This window comes from Lycorma delicatula, chromosome 4, assembly GCF_047948215.1.
Source record: "Lycorma delicatula isolate Av1 chromosome 4, ASM4794821v1, whole genome shotgun sequence".
Taxonomy (NCBI): domain Eukaryota; kingdom Metazoa; phylum Arthropoda; class Insecta; order Hemiptera; family Fulgoridae; genus Lycorma; species Lycorma delicatula.
In genome coordinates this window covers 149,990,804-150,017,043 of record NC_134458.1, presented here as the reverse complement: position 1 = coordinate 150,017,043, position 26,240 = coordinate 149,990,804, and the positions used below count along the sequence as shown (strand labels likewise).

At 30.0% G+C, this 26,240-nt stretch overlaps 1 protein-coding gene across 3 annotated transcripts in view; it reads right to left on the bottom strand.

Annotated features, from left to right (window-relative positions):
- Positions 1-26,240, bottom strand: part of Spt6 (transcription elongation factor Spt6) — a 102,936-nt gene that overhangs the window by 36,712 nt on the left and 39,984 nt on the right. For all 3 annotated transcript variants that reach the window (XM_075364351.1, XM_075364353.1, XM_075364352.1), the window contains exons 14-22: positions 23,398-23,577; positions 22,166-22,331; positions 21,230-21,406; positions 20,530-20,745; positions 12,162-12,371; positions 11,750-11,887; positions 6,261-6,556; positions 3,090-3,291; positions 2,828-3,002 (exon numbers count right to left, since the gene is read on the bottom strand). In XM_075364351.1, coding sequence (XP_075220466.1) covers positions 2,828-3,002; positions 3,090-3,291; positions 6,261-6,556; positions 11,750-11,887; positions 12,162-12,371; positions 20,530-20,745; positions 21,230-21,406; positions 22,166-22,331; positions 23,398-23,577 — 1,760 coding nt within the window. The remainder of the gene's footprint in view (positions 1-2,827; positions 3,003-3,089; positions 3,292-6,260; positions 6,557-11,749; positions 11,888-12,161; positions 12,372-20,529; positions 20,746-21,229; positions 21,407-22,165; positions 22,332-23,397; positions 23,578-26,240) is intronic.

Here is a 26,240-nt window from a genome sequence, read left to right as displayed (position 1 = left end):
GAGAGTAGCTGGACTGATGGTGCAACTATATAAGAGAGGTATCTGTTAAGAGCCACCAGACTAAGGAATGAATTCTGAAAGAAGGCAGCAGCTCTTTCAGTAGTTGTTAAGGGCATAGGTCAGGAGGACTTAGCCATACAAACATCACTCAAACTTTTGAGTACTACACAGCTGAAAGCAATGGAAAATTACTAATAGCTGAAGATTGGAATGCAAGCATTGGAAAAGGCAAGGAAGAAAATATTGTGGATGAATACGGGTTGAGCAAAAGGAATTAAGGAGGGTACAGACTTACTGAATTTTACATGAAGTATAATTTAGTAATTGCCAACACCTAATTTAAAAATCATAATAGAAGAGAATTCACATGGAAACGCCTGGTGATAATGCAAGGTACCAGATAGATTATATCATGGTTAAACAAAGATTTAGAAATCAACTCGACTGCAAAGCATATCCTAGAGCAGACACTGATAGCGACCATAGTTTAATGATAATGAAATGTGGGTTGGGGTTTAAAAACCTGAAGAAAAGGTGTCAGATGAATCTGTGGAATTTAAGAGAAGCTTGAGGGAGAGGAGGTAAGAAGATTTTTGAGGAGGACATCACAAGAGGTCTGAGTAAAAAAGATAAGTAGAAAATGTAAAAGAAGAATGTCAGAATGTTAAAAAGGAAATTCTTACATCAGCAGAAGCGAACTTAGGTGAAACAAAGAGAACTGGTAGAAAACCTTGGTTATCAGAGAATATATTGCAGCTCATGGATGAATGTAAAAAGTATAAGAATGCTAGTGATGAGGGTAAAAGGAACTATTGACAATTAAGAAGTACTATAAACAGGAAGTGCAAATTAGTGAAAGAACTGTGGATTAAAGAAAAGTGTTCAGGAGAAATGATGATTGGTAAAAGAGACGGAGCATACAGGATAGTTAAGGAGAATTTTGAAGTACATAAATTAAAATCTAATAATGTATTTAAAGATGGTACACTGATTTATAATACAAAAGAAAAGGTAGGTAGAATATATTGAAGAGTTATACAGAGGAAATGAGTTAGAAATTGGTGTTATGGAGGAAGTTGAAAGGATGAAAAGGGAGAAACAATACTGAGATCTGAATTTAATAAAGCATTAAAAGATTTGAATGGCAGAAAGGCTCCCGGGACAAACAGGGTACCTGCAGAATTACTGCACAGTGCAGGTGAGAAAGCGATGCAGATTATATAAACTGATGTGTAATATTTACGAAAAAGGGGAAGTTCCATCAGACTTCAAAAGGAGTGTTATTGTCATGATACTAAAGAAAGCAGGAGCAGATAAATGTGAAGAACACAGAACAATTATAGGTTAACTACTCATGCATCAAAAATCTTAACTAGAATTCTGTACAGAAGAATTGAGAGGAGAGTGGAAGAAGTGTTAGAAGATTAATTTGGTTTCAGAAGAAGATAGGGACAAGGGAAGCAATTTTAGCACTAAGATTAGCAGTAGAAGGAAAATTAAAGAAAAACAATTCAACATACATGGCATTTATAGACTTAGAAATGTCATTTGATAATGTAGACTGGAATAAAATGTTGAGTATTTTAAAAAATGTGTAGGGTTCATGAAGCCGTAATAAAAAAGCGAGTCAGACAAGGATGTTCCCTATCCCTGTTACTTTTTCATCTTTACATAGAACTAGCAGTTAATGATGTTAAAGAACAATTTAGATCTGGAGTAACAGTGCAAAGTGAAAAGATAAAGATGCTACAATTTGCTGATCATATAGTAATTCTAGCTGAGAGTAAAAAAGATTAAGAAGAAACAATGAAAGGCATGGATGAAATCCTATTCAAGAACTACCACATGAAAATCAACAAGAACAAAATGAAAATAATGAAATGTAGTAGAAATTATGTAGATGGATCACTGAATGTACAAAATAGGAAGAGAAAAGATTATGGAAGTAGAAGAATTTTGTTATTTGCGAAGTAGAATTACTAAAGATGGATGTAACAGGAGTGATATAAAATGCTGAATAGCACAGGCGAGATGAGCTTTCAGTCAGAAATATAATTTGCTTACATCAAAAATGAGTTGAAACATCAGGAAAACATTTTTGAAAGTATATGTTTGGAGGGCACCTTTATAGGAAGTGAAACTTGGACGTTCAGAGTACCTGAGAAGAAAAGATTAGAAGCTTTAGAGATGTGGTACTATAGGAGAATGTTAAAAATGAGATGGGTGGATAAAGTGACAAATGAAGAGGTGTTGCGGCAAATTGATGAAGAGAGAAGCATTTGGAAAAATATATTTAAAAGAAGAAACAGACTTATAGGCCAGATATTAAGGCATCCTGGAATAGTTGCTTTGATATTGGAGGGACAGGTAGATGGGAAAAATTGTATAGGCAGGCAACATTTGGAATATGTAAAACAAATTGTTAGTGATGTAGGATGTAGGGAGTATACCGAAGTGAAACAACCAGCACTAGATAAGGAATCTTGGAGAGCTGCATAAAACCAGTCAAATGACTGAAGACTAAAAAAAAAAAAAACACGAAAAACATCAATATTTTATTTTACAACAGCTTCTTCTTAGATATATAGTATATATTTTTTGTATTATAATAGATGACAGTATAAAAATTTATACTTATGAGGTGGTAACTCGGAAGTACCGAGCGCTCTGCTAAAACGAGCATATTTGATTGGCCCCTTGAATCTTGTTATAACCAAGTTTTACTGTAATGATAAAAATCCTAATAAAGATTTTTTTATCAGGAAGATTTTACAGTGTAATAAAAAAACAGAAATATACCAAATAAATAACATTAAACAATAATTACCTACAACAGACGCTGTTATCAATTTACCAATGTAGAATGTTTCTGGATTCTCTTTTGTTAATACGTCAAATAACTCCTCAGGATTTAATGACTGATAAGAGGCTCTCATATCTTTATAACGATGATTTAATTCTGCTCTTATGTCATATAACGTGATACTTTTATTACCAAAGCCCTAAAAAAAAGAATCTGTCATAAATAAATAACACACTAGATTGAAAACTAAGTATTAGCTTTATAATTTTAAACAAAAATTACTAACCTGTCTTTCTAATTCTTCTGCAAAAGCATCTAAATCTAAATCCTTTAATCTTTCAGGTGACTCTAGAATTTCTTCAAGAGCACCAGCAGGATTTGCATCTTCATCATCATATTCAAGAGCATCAACTGCCATTTTTCTTGCCCATTCATAAGTTTCTGGATGCACACGAGAACCATCAAGGACCTCCACATATGCATCTGTGCTGAATAATGTTAAAAAAAAACTATTAATTCATAATAAGGAATTTGTTTTAATATAAAATCTCTTTTTCTTAAAAAATATTATTTGTGAAATTATTCATTTTCTAAACATTAACAAAAATAATTTAAACATATTCTTAACCTAAATTCATTTTATTAGATATTATACACAACTCTTAAAGAATGAATGATATGGTTCCCACTTGCTGTAGCTGCAATTTGCAAAAGATTATTCATCGACTGTAAAGGGTTAGAACCAAGTCATGAATGCTTTTGTTACCATGAGCAATCAGAAAAGGATCAATTTTGTAATAATTAAAGAGTTAATGGGAGTTTTTGTTAACATTTAATTACAATAAGAAAAGTTTTTATTACACCTGATACATAAAATAAAGCAGGTCCCAGAACTGTATCTCCCGTAGTTTTCATGATATCCAGTGTAAAACAGAAAAATTTAGTAACAAAAAATGCGTTTTTAGGTTTGAAGTATAACTTTGTTAATTATAAAAACTTTTAGAGAACCTAATTCTGATCAAAACACTGTTTTGATGAGTTTAAGTTTCATTTAATATTGAGCTTAATTTAACACATTGGTCGATATGTTGATGAATTATTGAATTTTCAAAAAAAAATTATATCTGTGTGTGTATGTATACTTGCACTACAGTTCTAATTTAAAAAAAAGCAATCAACTCAGGAAAAAAGGATAAATATATTAATAATAGTGAAAAATAAATGTGTTAATGTGAAATAACATTATGTATAAAACAGTACACAAGAATTCTTATTAATTTAAATTCTGTTGACTGAAGAATGTACTGAAGATTCAGATGTGCAATTTTAAATAAGACTATCATTAAGCTCACTAAATCATCTAACAATTTTACATGAATGAAGTAGTTTAACTTTTGGAATTGGCCTGGCCAGTCAGTAATGTTTAAGTTATGGTTAAAATTGTTAGATAAAAGGTTAACAATAACAGGTTTTTATTCTATTATTTTCATTGTCTTGCCCCTGTTAGTTATCTCAACTGATTAAATAATAAATTTAACCAAATGATATTCTTTAATTTTGATGAAAAAGTGAACAACCTAAACTAATGAACTGAATAAATGCTACCCAATGCAAATGTTATTTGGTATCTTTATATATTTTTATTGGTGGATTATTTTTATATACACCGTTATGTTAAATGATATCTTTATAATATAACTGCAGTACATCTGAGTCTTTTTGATAAATACATGGTATGGACTAATATATATTCTGAGTGTTTATAAACACCTGTACTCATCAATTATTTATCTAGTGGATGTGCATGCATGAAAGTATGTGTGCAATCTTGCAGAATGCACACAGACTTGTGTCTCTACATCATCATTGATATGTTGAATTGTGAATAGTTTTAAGAGTTATGGTTCTAAAAAGCTCCCTCCACACTAGTGTACAATTTTTCATTTGTTGCATATTGACATTGATATATATGCCTTGATTATTTTCCACAATAAGTTGTCTGATGTGCTCAGGACTTATTAATATGTCAACATTGTGATAATTGCGACATTGTGATAATTGCAATGTGGCTGGTGGTGGGTGGCCTGGAAACTGTTCATTTATGGAATTATACACTTTAAACAGCAAAATAAGCTGCATTTTGCTATATCCAGACATGTTCCATAATACCCTTGTATTGGAGTAGAGGTAAATATCTTTATGACATTTTGCAAATAAGAATATTGGTTTATTCATTGCCGAGATATTTTAATTTGAGATATTTTAAGATTCTTCATGCAACTGTAATTATTTTGGCTTTTAAGAACTTTTTCCATTACCAGTGCTGCAGTGCAATCTATTCTTCAAGACTTGTACTTTGAAAAGTTTTAGACCAAAAATTAATGTAAAATTTGTTTAAACTTCTTCAAAAAAATGAGTGAAAAATAATGTGAGCAACTACCATTGCTTGCATGGTAGTCTAGGAGGGGGAAGCAATTTGTGCAGTTACATGTGAATAAAGCTGAATTCATAACTTGCAAATAAATTGCTCTTTCTCTGCAAATTTTGGACAGATTGAGACCATTTTTTATAATTGGGGTAGCTTGAAAAAATAATAACTATTGCACTATCACTTTTTACATATTATTTCAGACAAGAGTCAGCTTTTATGCACTTTTATACACATTCTTGTAGATGAAAAAATTTGTAAATTTAAATAATAATCATTGTAATATATTTACATAATTATAATTCTGTCAGTATAAAATCGCTCTGTGTAAACACAAACATAATATTTTTATACACTGTTGTGTTTATGTAATATCCGGTTCAATTAATTTATCTTGGTTGGTTCCAATTAATATTACTGTTATATATGTTTATAAATTTATGTACATAATAAAATATTATAATGTTCATAAATTTTGCTTCAAAAATGTACTTAAATTTAAAGTAATTTTTTTTTTTAATTTTCACAAAAATGGTCTCGATCCATTCAAAATTCAAGGAGACAAAAGTGAATTTTTTCGCACTCCACCGACCTGAAGTTACAAATTTAGCTTTATTCGCACACGACTGCCTCAAACCGCTTCCCCCTCCGCAACTGCCGTGTGAGCACGCTCTATGGTTTGAGGAAGTTTAAATAAATTTTCCATTAATTTCTGGTCTAAAACTTTTCACCATTTGAAAATACAAGTCTTGAAGAACAGATTGCACTCTGTGGTTAAAACAATAGCAACATATTAACTGAAGGAAGGGGTCTCTCATACTTCTCATATATGTAATTCCTGATGAAGTTGTACACAATAATATAAACAAAAAAATGTAAACAACAACTTTACTTTAATTGGTAATTACTTTTTTACTTATTATGTTTTTATATGTTATACTTAAAACTGAGTTAGTATTTTTAATTATTATTGATACTCAAGGTATTAATTTTAAGTAATGGAAATTACAGAGTAAAAAATGAACTTACCTGTCTCCTAATGAATTCGTATCAATTTTAATAAAACCAGCACAATTGATAAAAACTTTCGGTCCCATATGGCAAGAAGTAACAAGTTGAGTACGATTCTCAAGACGTTGATTTGTTTGTTTTAATAATTTTACAAGAGCTGCACCTTTTCTAGGACCAAGACCACAGACAAATTGAATTAGGTTACCACTATGCATATTTGCTACTACTGAATTAACATCTACACCAACTTCATTTGTACGATTAACAAATTCTAGATGTAATGCTTCTAATAGTTCTTCCTTTGGTAACTGGTCCTAAAATGTACATTAAAAAAATAATAAATAAAAATATATAAATTAAAAATAATAAATTTATACTGTAAGTTATTTTAATGATTAGATAATTACAAAAGACTAAGAGCTCAATCTTTCTCCTTAAACAACTTAAGTTTAATAACACAAGAAAATCAAATATACAAGTGGTAAAGGTACATGAAGACAAAAATGATAAATTTAATATTGTAATCACAGACTTATATGTCGGCACTTTACATATAATGTTTTTCACTTTGGCAAAACTATTTATTTTTTAATACGTGATAGCTAAACAATCCATTTCATTAATATTTAGGTATGAAAATGAATTAAGAACAAAGAAAAATACAAATGTGGAGCCAGAAAATCAAACCTGGCATTTTCAATTTAATTAACATAAATAATGCCCATCTACCTTTTCATGAGGGAATTGACAGGTACCAACTACTATTTGTAATTTAATTCTAATTTGAAAACACATCCTGGTCTGACAAACCTTTAGTCTCAACAACTAAAGTCATTTTATGAATAGGAAGACAGCAACCTATAGGTCCTGACTAATTAAAGTAGTACCAGATACCATTGAGACTTCTGTGTTCCTTACAACTCATTCACCAATAGTCTATTTTACTCTTCCCTATCCTTAAAATAAGGAAAGTTACCCTCTATATTTATTTATATATATATATATATATATATATATAAACAGCCCATATATAATTTTATAGACAATTTAATTGATTTCAATAACTATCCTGAATATTAATTTGGGAGGGAAAATAAATGATAACTCCACCTAGAAAGTACAGATTACTAATGGTGGAAAGCGCTATGTGCTTTGTTGCTCCTGAGAGCTACGCCAGCAACAGCTAACTACTGGTAGGATGTTTCAAGTCAGACAAGTTTTGAAAGTTATAACTCAAGAGTAAATAGTACCTCACTGAAGTTAAATGCTAGGTGTGATCTATAAACAGAAGGCAACAGATTACTAGCACTAATTGATCCCTCAAGTTTTAGCCTCTGTTAAATTCTAGCAATAATTTCCCATCTGGAAATAATTTTTTTTTGGGGGGGGGGGGGGGTTAAAAATGATTTTACATTATTGTCGTCCAGAAAACAAGATATAAAATATAATATAAAAAAATTAATACAAAATAAAACCTAAAACTTGAATATTAAACTAATTTATTAAACACAAAACCATACAACTACTATCACAGCTGACATACTAAAAAACAGCTAAATATATATTATATATATATATAATTATATATATAACTAAAATAAAAAACAAAATAAATTTAACAAACTCCAAGAGGAGTGTAAAGGACTCCCTCTATGAGAACAGAAAGAATAAAAATTGAAATGCTATTCATAACAATAAAAAAAGATAAAACAACACTATTAAAAAGTATGTAAAACAGTTAAGGATGTGGTGCACAGTCAAGAGGCAGTTGTATCATTTGGATATTAGTGCATTTACTTTTGACATCAAATACTTGTGAGTGACTCTGGTATGGCCTAACTGCAATAAATAAAAGACCACTTCCTCTCAATGGAGTTTTCTGAATGACAAGCCCCATGGCAACACAGTATTTTTAATGTACTGGAGTTTATTATCCACTGTGGTAATCCAGCCACCTTGCCTCTTTGCTCGAGGATAGTGTTTTACACAATTAATAAGATCGCATGTAATAACATGAGAGAGGTGAAGGGAAGTTGACTACATGCATCTTTACCAGTGGAATCTGCATGTTTATTGCCCGCAATCACTACATGGCTAGGGATCCAGCAGAAACTCACTTGTGTGTTGTGATAGTTCAACTCAGTGATTGCATTATAGATTTCAGTGACCAAAGGATGTCTAGAATAAAAATCTTCTGAAGCTTAGAGTGCATTACATGAGTTGCTACAAATAAGGATGACAGTATTTTGAGTTAATGATATTCAAAGCTTTATTGAGAGCGTACAGTTCAGCAGTAAATACATTTTTAATATTAGGTAGACCAAACATACAAATTCTGCTATTATGAATAAATGCACATCCAACAGATTATTTTGGACAGAATATGATGAAACATTTTCTGAAACAGAATACGTGGTGTTGATTGTTTCTATATATGGTAAGATCAAAAATAAAATTTATAAGGTTGATTCTCCATGGAGGATATTAACAGAGATATGTTGGAAAAATAAAATGTATGTCAATGTTTAAAAGGTGTAGTAGTAACTGCCAGATACAAACATCCATAGGTGCAGTGTAACATGGATGGTCTTCATACCTTTGTAAATTAGAATTCGCAAGAAATGTAGTATAGGCCGGGTGTTTCAGCTGCCCTTTAAGATGGACAAAGTAAGATGCTAGAAGTTGGTCATATCTATCCCAAAGTGATGGTTCACTGCACTCAACAAATATGCTAGTGAAAGGGTTTGATCTAAAACCACCTGTAGCAAGACGAGCATCTAACATCTTCAGCACAATATGATAAGCTGAAGAGTATGCAACACAACCATAATTTAAACAGGAACGAACTAAGGAATAATAAAATCACAACATATATGACCTATTGGCTCCCCAATTGGTACTGCTAAGAACTTGCAGCATACCTAGCAGTTTGAAACTTTGTTTTTGTTTGATGCGATTGACCCACGTAAGACAGCTGCCAAAAAATAAACCTAAAAACTTAATATCATGACAGATAACAATTAGCTCTTCATTTAGAAAGATTTGTGGTATAAAGGGGTCCTGCAGGCAAGAAAAGACTACACATCTTTTCTCAGGTGAAAGTGTGAAGCCGGCAACACTGGACTAAGCTTCGAGGTGAGGTATAGTGTTCTGTAGTAGTCTCTCTGGTGTGGCTATTGAACGGGATGTAATATATATAGCAAATTCATCAACAAATAAAGAACATGAAACAGGTGGCTGTACAAATTCCTTGAGGCACTCCATTCTCCAAGGTGATGCTACCCAATAAAGAGAAGATTATGGAAGATTGTGGGTGAAGATTATTGAAGGTTAATGATAACAGCTTGAAAAGCTGTGGCAGGGGAAAGATGATAGGAAGAGGAAAGTATGGAGTAAGCATATGGAATAAAAGGAGAAGAAAGACTTAACTCTCGATTTAAATTATTAAGGAAGGTTCTACACAAGAAACTCACCAGTAGATAAAGCAAATAAAAACTGACTGCATGATTGGAGAAGGATTCAGAAATGTAATAAAAAAAAAGCTCACGTAATAAAAAAACACTCCCAATAGTTGAATAATCATTTACTTCTGATAGCAGATATAAAATTAGTATTGTAAAAAGCTGAAAGGCAAGGCAAAGAAAATATCAGAAAGAATAACAAATGGAAAAGAGAATTACAAAAAACGAATAACTTAAGTATTAAAGAGAAAAAATGCTAAAGATAACAGTGCAAATGAATTTTGACCAACTATGAAAGATCCCATAACAGTAACAGAACAAACAATTGGCTTCATTAAGATAAGAATAATAAAGAACTCATGAGTTACCATGAGATTATTGAAAAAAATTAACGACCCAATAAAATGCAAGAATGGAAAAGTATGAACTATGGTTATAATAGGTATTTCTTCTATAAAAAAATTTAATAATGAGTTAAGATGACTAATACAAAAAACAAACATGCCTTGCAAACAAACGATATTATGTACAAAATTTATTCACTATAAAAAGTGAAGAACAAGCACAAACACTCAAGAAATTTCAGTCATTCAAGTGTTATACAAAGAGGAAGAAATACCTAAAAGGTGAAAGGAATAAAAGTAGAGTAAACTATACCATCAAAAGGAAGGCAAAATGATTTTCTCATAGATTTAAAGGAAGAGAATGAAGTAGCAGCAATCCTAAAATTGGAAGTAATAAAAGATTTGAGGAATGGAAAATTATGAATCATCAATATAAATAGTTAAACAGTTTAAAGTTTAAGAAAGAAAGAAAATTTATCAGAAAAAAACGAAAAGATAATGGGTGAAAATTATACATCATCTTAAGAAACTGGGACCATACTGAACCATCAATTACTCAAAGGTTTAGCTGAAAATACAGGAGGAATTTTGATTGATTTGGTGCAAGAGACTTATCTCAAGAGTACATAATAATAAGCAATGATAAAAAGTTATATATTATAGCTAATTAAATGAAATGAATATGATATACACATTTTATTAATAAGACAATCTTATCCTTGAACATCAGTATTAAAGAATGTTTTTTTAACTCTCTTATCATATATGTTGGTGTGTTGATACCAAAATCTTCTTTATTTTTCCATAAGTTTTTAAAACACTGAATAGCAGCCTGGAATTTTTTATATTTTCATTTTTATAGATCATTCACTCTGAATTAAAATTTAATTTTTCTACACTGCAATGTGAAAGTTAAGAGAGACTTGATTAATGATTAAAACACATATTTCTAAACTATATAAAAAATTATCCAGAAATATTATCGTAATGTTTGTACTAATGTAATTAAGTACTCTTGTGATTCCTACCACCTTACAAAAAAGTCATGTGTATTAATGTATAAGACAGATACTCATGTATACTACACTATAAAGATGGTGAATGTTTTGTATAAGCATACACAACAAACGGCATATGGATAAAAAATAAAATAAAATGTCAAGTAAAGTTGGTTTGGTCTGTCATAATTAATAGTATAATGTAAAATAAGATAGATAAGATGAGGAGGTATTGCGGCAAATAGATGAAGAAAGAAGCATTTGGAAAAATATAGTTAAAAGAAGAGACAGACTTATAGGCCACATACTAAGGCATCCTGGAATAGTCGCTTTAATTTTGGAAGGACAGGTAGAAGGGAAAAATTGTGTAGGCAGGCCACGTTTGGAATATGTAAAACAAATTGTTAGGGATGTAGGATGTAGAGGGTATACTGAAATGAAACGACTAGCACTAGATAGGGAATCTTGGAGAGCTGCATCAAACCAGTCAAATGACTGAAGACAAAAAAAAAAAAAAAAAAAAAAAAAAATAAGATAAACCATGCAATTAACGATTATTATATGTGCAGCCTAACAAAGGGAAGACAATTATGAAAACTAAACTAAGATGTGACTGAACTTCCTTCCTTATGCCTATCTAATTTATTTTTCTTCCTCTATATCCTTCATACAAATACTTATACTTTATAAAAATAAAAACTTACTTGAAGAGGATGATATCTCAAACATATAATGTCATCATCAGAGGTACACAATTGTGAGAATTCCACAAGAGGATCTCTAATTCTTCGAGCAAGAGATATTGCCTGACGCAACAACAATGGAAAATCTCTGAAGTCAACCTAAAACAATACATAATTATGATCTAATTAAAAAATATGTTTACTTAAAAACTTAATAATCCTATAAATTCAAGATAATCCTGACAATTTACAGAATAAGCCTCTAAATTAGTCGAGAAGATATAAAAACAATAAAAAGGGTTTAGAAATGTTTAATTACATAATAAACTAAATAATAAAAATATCAACTGCAAAAAAATATGATATATGTACACTTAAATTTATGAAAAAATAAAGTAGTTTTTCAAAGTAGAAATTATACACAGCAACGTACCTCTCCTTTGGAATTTGCATAAACTTTAGAGAGCTCATTATCTATTACTTCAACAGGAATTTGAGGAAATTGTTCATCTTCTACCAAATTTGATACAATTTCCTTAAGATCTCCTGATACCATTAAAGCCTCTCTTGATTCTCCACCAACTACTATCACATGAGGTTTTTTTGTCAAAATAAAATTCTTCAAGGCTTGAAGATCGGCTTCCTAGAAAAAAAAAAACAATTACTTAATGCTGAATATTATTAAAAGAGAAAAACATCAATTCTTAAAAAAAAAAACCCTAAATAAATTAACTAGGATGCATAATGCCAAATATTATTAAAATTATTGTACCAGAAATCAATTCTTTAAAAGAACATCAAATAAAATTACTAGGATAGAAATTCCTTCAATATTCAGTTCTTACCATTCCAAAATAAAAATAAGTTCTTTAACCAGCCTTAACATTGCAAATATTGATAATAGTGTTAAACCTATAGTTTTAACTACTACAAAAATATTAGTCTATTATTTAAAAAAATTATTTAAAATATTGTCAACAGAAAAAATTAAATCAATGTTACTGAGAAGTTTTATATATTGTGATTTATTTAGAGGTGAATTTTCAGAGGTTATTGATTGAATCATCTTTGTGGGTTCATATGGATTACTTTTTTAAGTGTGTAAATTCTAATATTCAACAGCTATATATTATTAGCAACTCTCTCTATAGATATATTTTTTTGTATTTTTCGTTATGGTCTCTTTGGACCGTGTTGAACTTTTTGCACAACAGATGTCTTCCGTCTGTTTTCCCAGTACAATTTTATTTCGTCTCGTTTAACTTGTTTTTATTCATCAGTCCACTGCCTCCCAGTTCTTTTCTTATCTGTAAGTTTCCGGAAAATGTGTTTATTAATTTTATCTCTAAACTCAGTTCTGTTACACTCATCGTCTTCGTTCAGTTGTAGTTCGCTGAGATCCTTCTTAACTTCGACGACCCAATCCGTAGTCGCTTTCATATTTGTTAAAAAACTAAAGATGCGCTTCGTTAACCTATCAGCCGTCATCCTGAGTATATGACCATAGAACTTCACCCTTCATTTTCTCATCATCGACGTCAGCAGTTCGTTGTTCCCTTTATAAAGTTCTTCATTACTTCTTAATCTGTAAGATCCGTCTTCTAGTTTTCTTGGTCCCAATATTTTCCCCAAGATTCTTCTTTCACGTATTTCCATTTCCTTCAGTTCATTCTTTTTCCTGAGTATCAAACATTCTGATGCGTAGAGTGCCTCTGGTTTGAGCACGGTAGTGTAGTGTTATTTTTTATCCATATGATATACTCTTTTTGTTGTAGATATTCTATGTTATCCCGTATGCTCTTTCTAATTTCCTGGTCCTTTCCATGTTAGCTGCCTCATCAAGTCCATTAGCTTGAATAATTTCTCCAAGATATTTGAAACGATTGACTCTCCTGATATTCCCTCCTTTTGTTTTTATTTCTTTGTCCTTGTGATGTCGGTATTCCATGTATTCAGTCTTCTCATAAGACGGAATATATATAACTTTATGAACTTAAACTTTAAGAACTTTATCAACCTAAGTACAGAATAATAAATAAAGTAGGATGACACTTACATTATTTTATCATATATACAAAAACTTTTTCGTGAATTTCTCACATCCTCTGTTATAATTCATTTTTTGAAATTGTTCACATCAAATTACATATTACACATAAACATTATCAAGAATAATAAAAATTTCTCTTTTTTATACAATATAATAAAAACTGAAATTAAAATCAAATATATTTTAACATTTAAAATAAAAAATAAAAAATTACATATATAGAAATATGGACTCAATTGATATAATAACACTCAAATTAAAAATTAATTAATAAATAAATAGGTTAAAATAAAATATATGTTGGCAAGCCGGACCATATATTCTATTTTAACCTATTTATTTACTATTTAATTAATTTTTATATTTTTATTAATTGACATCACATATCTCTATATATATATATGTAATTTTTAATTTTTATAATTTATATTTTTTTAAATTTTAATTTATTGTATTTTATAAAAAAGAGAAAAATTTTTATTATTCTTGATAATGTTTATGTGTAATATGTAATTTGATGTGAACAATTTAAAAAAATGGATTACAACTGAGGATGTGAGAAATTCACGAAAGCGTCATCCTACTTTATTTATTATTCTGTACGTAGGTTGAACAAGTTCTTTAAATTGATATACTAGTACAGAGAAATATGATTCTTAAAAGAATGGACTTTAATGGATTTACACATACTTTTTTTTATGGTTCCTTTTTTTAATGGATATACACATACTTGTTTTAATCAGCTTATTTGCTTCCATTCATAGTTCATTAAGTTTAGTGTGGGGGTATATCTGTCAGTTGTTTTTGGGACATACAGGAATGTTATTCAAGTTAGAGGATCTATCAACTGTGTACGTAGATTCTTAGAATAACTCTCATTGACCTTTCTGCTAACATTCTTTAGATGAGTTTTATTATATATAGAAATGAAGATTGATATGACAAAAATCATAATATTCACTATTATCTCCAGAAAATGTAACAATTTCCATATAAATTAATTATTAGGAGAGATAAAAACAGCACAGTTTTAAGATCAAATCAGATGTTAACAGTTACAAAATCTATTAATTACTGGGCAGTAAAATTCTAAAAAAGACTGTATCCATACGTAATACCAATTAAATATCACTAAGGTAATACATTATTTTATTAATATACTACATATTAAATAAGGTTATGTCAAATCAAACCTTGATTTGGCTTGATGGAATGTATAACTTACCCTATGGATTTCATTTAGTAATTTTATATACTCCTGTTTATTGTGTTTTTTTAATTCTGTACTTTATGTTTATTGTAAATTACTCTTGAAGCAAGATTAATACTTACACAAAATAATATTTAAAATACTACACAAAAGCTTGTAAATTATGTTACTTGCCTTTTACTGATAACTGCTAAAGGCATCATTAAAAGTAGTTTTAATTTGTGTAGCTGTTTAGATATAACAATTTTGAAAATTCAGGTAAAACCTATACAGGGTGGCACTTTACCTCAGTTACTAATAATAAGAAATGGTTAGCAAGTAAAAAGCTTTTTATTTGAGGTTAAAAATACAGAGGAAGTGTTCAACGTTATCCATCTACTCTCATACATTTATGAAGGATTTAACCAATGAATTATGCATCTTTAGTAATATTGTCCTGATTTACCATCTACTGAATTTTCAATTGGCAGATTGAGGTGATTCAGGTCACTTGGATACGAAAAAATAACATATCTTGGACAAAGCTAAGAATAACAAATCGCAAAGGACAAAATTACATGCACATGAAGGCTATTCAATTATTCCTTAGCATTCTATTAATTTAGGAAAAATTTGAGTAAGTAGAATCTAACTTGATGAGCCTGATGAAAAGGTGCCCCATGTCTTGCTGCCAAACATACAGATAACCAATGTCAAATACAAGGTAGTTTAATAGTTTAGGAATAACATCTTCTAATATCTGAAGAAATAAACTGCCTGTTGGCAAGCAGGCAGTCTGAAGATATAATGTCCCAACATTCAATTTTTACGATTCTACCAAACATGAATTGTAGATTTATGAAGTTCCTTAACTGTAATTATGAGAGGATTTTCATCAGATTAATAATGACTGTTTACTATGGCATTCAATTTGAAGCACATTCCATCAGACCATACCAGTGGGATAAACAAGAATCTGCTTCACAATGATTAATACATTCCTTAAAGTTTCAGCCTTCTGTCAAAACCATCGTCATATAGTAATACTGATTAACAATAATTAAACTTCAATTTACTTTAAGAATCTTTTATAAATCTATTCTGAGTATTTTCTGCCTACTAAAAGCCTTTTTAGTTTGAAGTTTGAAGACTCTAGTCTTGTCTCCACAACTTTGTTTTTTTAAATGAAACTAGCTTTAAGTAATCAGATTGTGGAGCAATCCCTCTAATTTTCAAAATTTATGCAAATTTTGAAGGATCAGTAGCAGAGAATTAGGATATCTCACAAGGAATTCTTCATGGATGATAGTAAGTAGCCTTGTAGATTCTTTTGAAATACACCATATTATTCTAAATATGAACTCAAAAATAAAACTGAATAACAAATTGAACATTAATTGTATTAGCTGATTACTTCTAATTGCAAATCCAAAATTTTTCACTCCTTACCAAAATCATATACAGCAAGCTGAAATATACATATAATATACTGGTGTCCCAAAAATCACTACCACGAAATACAATATTTCAAAAGCTGAAGACAATACTTGTGTTATTAAATTAACAATAAATTTTTTTATACATAGTAAAATTTATTATATATTTTTTTAAATCTTACATGAGTTGCTCAAAATGCTGCCCATGCACTTAATACATTTTTCACACTGGTTTTTTATACTCATTACAAAACTTTGTTTTCATTTAATGCTTCAAATTCATCTTTGATTATTTGTCTCAACTGTTCTAAATCTCTAGGCTTATGAGAAAAAATTATTTTTCAAAATTCCACAAACTGAAAAGTCTAACGGTGTAAGATCACATGATCTTGGTGGCCAGTCAATTGTATCACATCTTCAAATCCAATTGTCAAAGTTGCTATTAATACATTCTATTACCAATAAACTGTAATGTGTTGGAACACCATCTTGTTGCCAAATTAAATTAATATTTTCAAACAAAGGATATTTTGTAGCTCAGGTAGAACTACTTCTGTAACAATTCAAGGTAAGAATAATCACTCTTACAGTGCCATTGAAAAAGTATAGACCAACAATGCCACCAATCCATACACCAACCCGCATATTGATGCATGGAACATTTAGTTCTTGCTAAAGTACTTTGTGCAAATTTGTATCATTCCAGTATATACAGTTATAATGATTGATGCAACTGTTTAGTTTAAAGGAAGCTTCACCTACCCACAAAATGCGAATTGAAAGTTTGTCTCAGATTTGAGGCTCTGTCTCACAGCGTATTACAAAACATTTAAAGAACTTGAGATGCCTGTCTAAGACATCTTCTATTAGACTTTCATACATTTGTGCACGATAAGATTTTAGTATCAATGCTTTCAAAATATGATGCACACTACTGCAAGCAATATCTAACTCAGCAGATCTTTTACGAATAGATTTCTCGGTCAAATGACTTTTGGGACACTTGGTGTGTATGTGTGTGTGTTTTTTTTTCTTCTAAAGTCAATACTTATAAGACCCATATTCCTCTGCACCAATATATTGTATTTTTTATAACCAAAAACCAACATAAATGAAATGACACTTACCTTATTTTTTATTACAAAAGCAATTTCGTGGGATCCCGCATCATCAGTGGTATGTAATATTTATACAAAATTATACATCAAACATAACTTCTCTCTTTTTTTTTTTTAAATTAAAATTAAAAGATTGAAATATATGTAAAAACATATAAGTCAATAAAATATAATAACTACATATATATATATAAATATGATGTCATAATTAAAAATTAAATTTTAAATAAAATAAAATAGTTAGAAAATTTATACTATGTAACCTGGTCAGCCAATGTTATATTATTATATTATATAACTAAGAGTAATGTAATATTGGATGGCCAGGTGACATACATTTTTTATCTTTTATTTTATTTTAAATTTAATTAAAATTTTTTAAATGTTTAATTATGATGTCACATTTATATATATGTAGTTACTATATTTAATTGACTTTATATGTTTTTGTGTATATTTTAATCTTTTAAAAAAAAGTTATGATTGATATGTAATATTGTATAAATATATCTTTTATATACAACTCGTGCAGGATCCCGCGAAAGTGCTTTTGTATTAAAAAAATAAGTTGTGTCATTTCATTTATTTCTGTACTGTTCAGGTTGGTTTTTGATTATAAAATATACAATATATATATATATATATATATATATACAGACCAGATATGTACAGTAGTGAACAAATTAATCCAAACAAAGGGAATTTTTATTCTGTTGTAGGGAATTTTCATTCCGTGGCTGCTTGCTGTTTGGCGTTTCAGATTATGTTGTTAATTCATATACAAACAGAATTAGTGGTGGTTTTTGTGCTTTTATAATTCACTGTCAATTAGTTTTTGATGACCTTTTGAGTTTCTGTTTGTTATTTGTTTGTAGTTAATACAATACAATATTCGTTTTCATGGGATATAACCCCACGAAAGCAGTCAAAAATTGTTGCTCTGCCCCAACACACACAAATGACTCAAAGACAGATTGCCAGTGAGTGTAATATAGGGTTAGGTACTGTAAATGAAATTGTGAAAAGGTTTAGTTGTAGACAGGTTCCATCTCTCCAAAGAGAAAAGGAAAATGTGGATGAAAAAGGAAAACCACACCTACACTAGATCGATAACTTATAAGAAAAAGTAAAATTACTCCATGATTGTCAGCAATTGACCTTAATGATGATTAATGATGACCTTAATGAGAGCCAGTGGGACTAATGTTTGTGATATGACAGTTCGTGGAATATTGTTAGCAGTTTGACTAATGTTAATATGACAGTTCATAGAGATTGTTGGCAGTAGGCACTGGGATTGTTGGCATTGCTTGGAAACCTAGAAAGAAGCAGTTAGTGACACAGGTTATAAAGAAGCGGTTAGTGACACAGGAAGACAAAAAGACTTCACTGGGCAAAGGCACATAAAGAGTGGATTGATGAGACTCGTTTCTTTGTCCAAGGGGAGAGAGTAGCCTACATTTATAAGTCAGCAAATGAGAAGACTACTACGTCAGCACACCTGCAACAAGCTCCCAAATACCCAGCCAAAAATATGTTTTGGGGATATTTTATACATGAAGGGCCAGGAGCACTTATGCCTGTGCATGGGATGATGAAATCAGACCAATTCATTAACATATGCCAAAGAAAAATAGTCCCACTTATGTAGAACCCAGAATTCATTTTCCAACAGAACCTTGTACCATGTCGCATGTCAAAGAAAGCAAGAGTTCTTCAAAAAACCAACAAAAAAAATAGGGTGCTCTTGTGGCCAGGGAACTCCCCTGACCTAAATCCCATTGAAAATTTATGGGCTATACTAAAAAGAAGACTTGGGAAAATGAATTGTAGCACAAAACTGACTTATTAGTTCAGTGATACAGGTTTGGTTTCGAGATTAAGAAATGTGTATATATGTATACAATAAAGCTACATTAACTACTACTAGCTCTGTAGTTACAATAAAGGGCATTCAGAATACACTGAAATCAAATCTGTCAATGTAAGTAAGCATTATTTTACTAGACCCGGTCATATATAGCCAGATATAATTGCTAGTTTTTCACACAATTGCTAGTTTTTGTCACAATTTGGTTCACATAAGTGTACAAGACATAAAAGTCTTGAGACATGAGACAAAGTCTGATCATGAGACATGATCTGTTGCATCTTAGAAAGTAGCAGACAAAAAAAGACATTTTTTCTTAATAGAAAAGTCAGTTGCAAAAAAAAATGCAGGAAACAAAAGTTTTAAGCGCATAAAATTTTAATACTTTTGATTCCTAACTGTTTTATATTCCCTTTGTTTTATTTACAGGATTAAAAACAAATCACCATTTTTTATTACTTCATCCTAGCTTTAATGTTTATTAAATCTGGACTTGCAAATTACAATCCATTACACCATTTAATAATTATTAATATTAACACATTTACCATGTGTACTGTTCAGAAACTTTTTAAATTGTTTCAGTGTATTTAGAAATGCATAAATAAATACATGTTTCTGACAATGTTTGAGTTTACATTCTGTATTAGACTGTAGGTTACTATTAAATAGAACTAACTTATTTTATTTCCAATAAATCATAAACTCAAAAAGAATATGATAAATCTACTGATTTACTACATATTAAAAACCTGCATAACTACCCTTTTTAAATACAGGAAGAAATAAAATGAAAAGCAGTACTTTTTCCTTATGACAGGCATCATAATTCAAAATATGTTAAGTATTACATAAGCTACAAACAACTTAAAAATTACTTTACACCAATGGACTGAATGATAAGACCATGTTCTGTCTGAGTTTTTATTCTGAGACTTATTATGAGAAGTTTGTAACATCCAGAACAAGAATAAGGTCTCGCAATGACTTCACATTGCAAATATGCAGTTGTTTTACATTAAAAACCTTTATATATTTGATATTTAGCAGCTGGTAATGTATACAATCAATAATTAAAATATACAGTCATAGACCACAAAAAGGAATATTTTATAATATTACAATATAATTACAATACCTTCTGTAACTTTTCTTCTTCTCTAAACGAATTTTTTCGTTTAAGAAGATGTGGCAACCGGACAAATTCAGAACATTCTCCATCCGGATAAACTAGGCAAGCAAATGAAGCTTGAGAATAATCAGGAACATAAGCCACAGCCATCACACGTAAACCTTTACTTGTATCCCATTCATCATCTTCCTCATCTCCAAATTCAACTGTTATAGGAGCAACCTTCAAAACAATTATAAAAGAAATTTTATAAATAAAAAAATTAAATAGATATAAAATGCTGTAAGTGAAAAATCAGATATAAAACTTTGTAAAAAAACCTAAAAAAAATTTGAAACAATTTCCTTTTTAATAAAATATGAGACAATTTATTTTGTAATGAAAACAAACTTTTCTTGTGATGAACATAAATCAAATAATTTACCCTATTTAAAATTGAATTTTGGGTAAGACAAACTCCATCATTTACAAATTGATGGCAATGCAACATGATTAACAAATGAGACATATCAGGGTTAGCACCCTGGAAAGTGAAGGATGTGAAGCAAGATAAAATGGCAAAACTATATTTATTAAAGCAAACTGTAAGATTAATCTCAACAGGGTTCGGGCGTTCACAGTTTGCTGCTGGCATTTATTAATGGCAAATGATAACCATTACAAAAAAAATTTAACAAAATAAAAAAGTTAAAAGAAAATTACAAACCTTTAACCAGTTATATAGCTTTCGACAACAGCTTTTAAGAACACAATCTTTTGCTTCCGTTAATAGGTGTCCTCGAAGTTCTTTAACAAGGTCTGGAAGTAACATTCTTGTCATAGCCAACTCAACACATTCAGCTCTTAAAGCATTCCAGTCTTGAACATGTTTACTAAATTCATCCTGTAACAGAAAAAAAATGTTAACATTTGTAATATTTCATTAAAAACTTCACAAATGTAAGCAACTATATAATAGAATATAATTACATAAGTTAAACAAGTAAAAAAATAACTTCAAAAGAATAAATTGTTACATATTGTTAAAAAAGGAATGATTAAACCAACAATACAATCTGCTTTTAAATTTCATAAGTAGGATGTAAGGATTGTTATAGCTACAAAGGCAGGAAAATATTTCAAAGTTTACAAAATTTTATCTGATATATTACAGGTTATATTATCAATCAATAAATATCATTTAATTGTGTGAATAGATATCTATGAAACATTGGATTAGAAAATCAAAAGATCCATGACAATGTTTGATCTAGTTAAATTATTTAATAATGTTATTGCTATCACTTGATTGTTTATTAAACCCTTATTGTTTCAATCTACAAGGCATACTTGATTAACTCGCCACATAAATTCTAATCTTGTGTATAGGAATGTGGAATGGAAATTATGCAGTTTATGAAAAACCATACCTAACAAAGATTTCAACCCAGGACCTTCTGGATTAAAAGCTGAGATATTACCACTCTGCTCCAGAGATTGGTAGACCTCTGGAGGATGGCTTTTACATCCATTATTGGTTAAACATTTTAAAGAAATTCATTCTGCATGTGATTAAAACACAGATCAGTCCATCAATGAACATATGTATAACAAATTAATTCACCAAAGTAACTAATTTAATAAATTTATATTATAAACATACCCTATAATACAGCTGCTTTATTTCTTCTAAGTATGAAGTAGTTGTTATGCCGTCAATTTGTTCATTAATTGAAATTGTTACTAATTTGTCTTCTTCAGCAATATGCAGCTTTAAAAATTGTTCTCCTATTAAATCACGAACTGGTTTACCTTTAATATACTTCATACTGAAAAAAGGAATGTAATATCACATTAACAGGGGAGAAAAAATAAAAATTTAACATAATTACTTACTAGTAGAGCTAAACAGACTATTTGAAACAAAAACAAAAAAGAAAAAATTAAGCATTACTGTGTTTTGTTAATAATACCTTAAAATACCAATATTAATAAATAAACCACCTAACAGACTACTTTTATACTAAATTAAGAAGAAAAAAATGCACATAACACATGTAATTGAGGAAAAATTAAGAGTAGTTTGTAACATAAAAATACTAAAAACCAAGAGGAGAAAAAAGTAAATAAATTAAAAAGAACTTATTTAACTATGTACAAAACTATTTTTATTGCATTAGTTTATGTTATAAAATCAAAATGTTGTGTAATGTGATGTATATAGGTTATTGAAAATGAAAACAGAGATTCTGAGGAATCTTTATTCATAAACTTTATAAAGGATAGAAAATAAGGCCTATTTAGCATTCTTTTTCCTTTTTTTTCTAACTTTTTTTTAAAAAAAAGTTGCCCACCAAATTGTGCACAAATCACACACAATTGCTAATGAAACAAGGAATGTAATAGAGAAAATTGACTATTTTGGAGGGTGAATTATATTTTCTTGCTGTTTTATCAATAATTTGTCTCTTACTACTGACATGACTTCAATTACTGTGTTCACCTGTTTACAATTTTTCTAGTTAATTTTCAAGTAAATTCTTCTGCTATGCAGTCAAAGTCTGGCTGAACGGAAGTTCATAGTTATCAATATATAAATAATATTATGTATGCATCACAAAAAAAAATATATCAAACTTTAGATGGATGATAAAAACATTCAATAAGGAAGCTAGTAAAATTAAAATATCTATTTTCACAAAAAAATTAGAGGATCTCAAAGCAAGATTTAAGTCCAGAACACCAAAAGAAAATCCTTCAAGTAATGAAGAAGCAAACACTTAGAAAAAACAACGTAAAACATTTTTCAGCATAGAATAGATTGTTATTATAAGGTTCTTTTAGAGTTTACTACAGAAAACAAATAAAACTAGATAATATTAATAAATAATTTACCTGTAACAACAATGATTTTCATCAATTTCTTTAATACCCTTCTTTGTTGGCTTTATATCTAATTTGGCCCTTTCAAAAAAGGTTTCTCTCACACAACTTCTGACAAGTGGTTCTCTTGCTAGCTGCATTGAAACCATATACTTCGCAGCTGTAAGCACTTCTTCAGGGGTTTTAAATTTGCTGATAACATAAGTAAAATATTAACACATTTTTGTAAAATTGTTCACACATATAATACTGGGTGTACAAAAAAATAATATTGGGATTTTAAATTGTTATATTTCTTGGATGAAGTGTAGAGTGCTAATTTAAGGGTAGAAACAAAGTGTAAGAAGGGCAGTTTTAGTTGTGCAAATTGCCATAGATTGATTTCCTATATTTCCGCCTAACAGTACCACTAGCAAACATGATGACTCCTCAACAGAAAGTCTTTTGCTTTGGAATTTGCTAAGTTAGAATTTGTAGTTATAGTTCAACATTCATCACGTAGAAAGTTAAGTCACATAATCAGTAAAATTTGAGGTCTTTTGTAATGGGAAGAGTAAAGGTCGACCAAGTGTATCTGAAGAAAATGTTAAAGTGCCACAAACTAGCAATGACAATTATAAAGGAAACATTTATATATGTGACTGTACTGTTTACAGCTGTTATGGCTTTGAAGCATACCAACTATACTATGAGTGCTGACTTCACTATTGAAATGTTGTATGAAGATGACTACTACTTTCTTGATCATTCTGTGTTTAGTGATGAATCAACATGTGATCTTAGTGGAAATCATTAACATACACATAGTGTCATTTTCAGGCTGTTCTTTTTCACTGAAACAAGTGTAACAAGAGTTGCTTATTTTGATATGCTGGGTAACACAGCTCTTTCCTCAACTGCAAGATGGACCAGAGAATATCATTTGGCTACAACATAACCCACTGGATTGGTCTAGTGGTGAACTTGTCATCGCAAATCAACTGATTTTAAAGTCGAGAGTTCTAAGGTTCAAATCCTAGTAAAGAAACTTTTATATGGATCTGAATACTAGATCATGGATACCAGTGTTTTTTGGTGGTTGGGTTTCAATTAATCACACATCTCTGGAATGGTTGACCTGAGACTGTACAAGACTACACTTCATTTACATTTATGCATATCATCCTATTAAGTAATACCTTACGGTGGTTCTGTAGGCTATACAGAAAAAGAAAAATAGTGTACCTCCTCACCAGCTTAATTCTGCACAGAATCAGTTGAATGACATCCCTGACCGCTGGATCAATTGGCATGGACTTGATGACACTGCTGGTTTGCAACACCCTCCAGGTCATATAACCTCTATGTGATTGATTTTTTTCCTTTGGAGTTTTATAAAGATCTGGTGTACATCCCTTCTTATCTATTGACCTACCCAATTTGAAAACAGGATTGAACCAGCTGAAACTTCCATTAATACAGACATGCTAGTTTAAGCATGGGACAAACTCACCTATCGGTTGGATGTGTGCTATTTGATGATAAATGCTAACATTGAACACTAGTAGAGAAAACTATAAGAATTACTCTTTCACTTTATTTTTGATTCATCAGTATGCCAAAGTTAAGGGTTATTAAATAGCTTTAAAACCCTAATATTCTTTTTTGAACATCTGCATCTATGAATTGCACAAACAAAACGAATCACACAAAACAACAAATATTACACAACCAGTAAAAACTAAATACAGTGAAACTTCCCTTAACAAACACTTCCCAATAACGAACTTCTCTTAACACCATCCATTTTTAGATTCCCTGGCAATTTTATAGTAGAATTAATAGATAAAATACTTCTCAATAACAGATGTGGACAATGAATTTACCTATACAAATTGTACAATCAGTTCTGAAAAATGGACAGCAGGAATAAAAATTGTAATTTTTCTTGCTTCATTTTATAACGAGACTAATTTGTTTGTTGTGAATTGCATCTCTTCCCACCTAGACGCTGATGTTATGATTTCAATCAATTCATCATCCAGTGTGATTAATCATCAGTTGCTGTGCAAGTGTAGACTGCACTTTAAACACATGTAATATTTTTTTTACAGTATAGTACTGTATTTTTTATTATAGTAAATTTTCCTATACATATGTTTACTGTATAGGAAATTTTATTAATTTTATAAAAATCATTACAACCATTGTTGCTGCTACTTAAAATATCTCAAAAACGTAAATGCTTAACATTAAAAGAAAAAGTTAGCAGTTATAAATGTTTATGAAAAAGAAAAACTCATGTGCATGATATGACAAAACATTTTAATGTCAGGGAAATTCAGATAAGTGATATCTTAAAAAAAGAAAACTTGATATTCTATTCATGGACAGAAAATGACATCAGTTAAGCAAACGTGAATTTCCTAAAACGGTAGCAGTTGACAAGTGGTTTTGCAGGGCTCGTGCAAATAAATAAATAAATTCCAAATTAGACAAAATGTTTCATTTAAAAAGTTTGTGATGAAGTTGGCACTATAGACGAGAATGTGGTGTCCGAGTGGAAGGAAAAGTTCAATAAAATAAACATTTTTAATTGAATGAAACTGGTCTTTTTTTCCAGACTTTGCTCAATAAAACAATTTGAAAGAGAAAAATGTACAGGGGGAAGAAATCAAAAGAAAGACTAACTGTTAAGTTGGCTATGAATATATCAGGTGAATTTGAAAAACCATTAATAATCGGCAAAGCTGCAAAGCCATGATGTTTTAAGGGTGTAAACATAAATTCATTAGAAATTGAATATTATTCAAATAAAAAAAAATCTTGGATGACATGGGACATAATGTTGAACAGGTTGTAAGTTTTGATCGTAG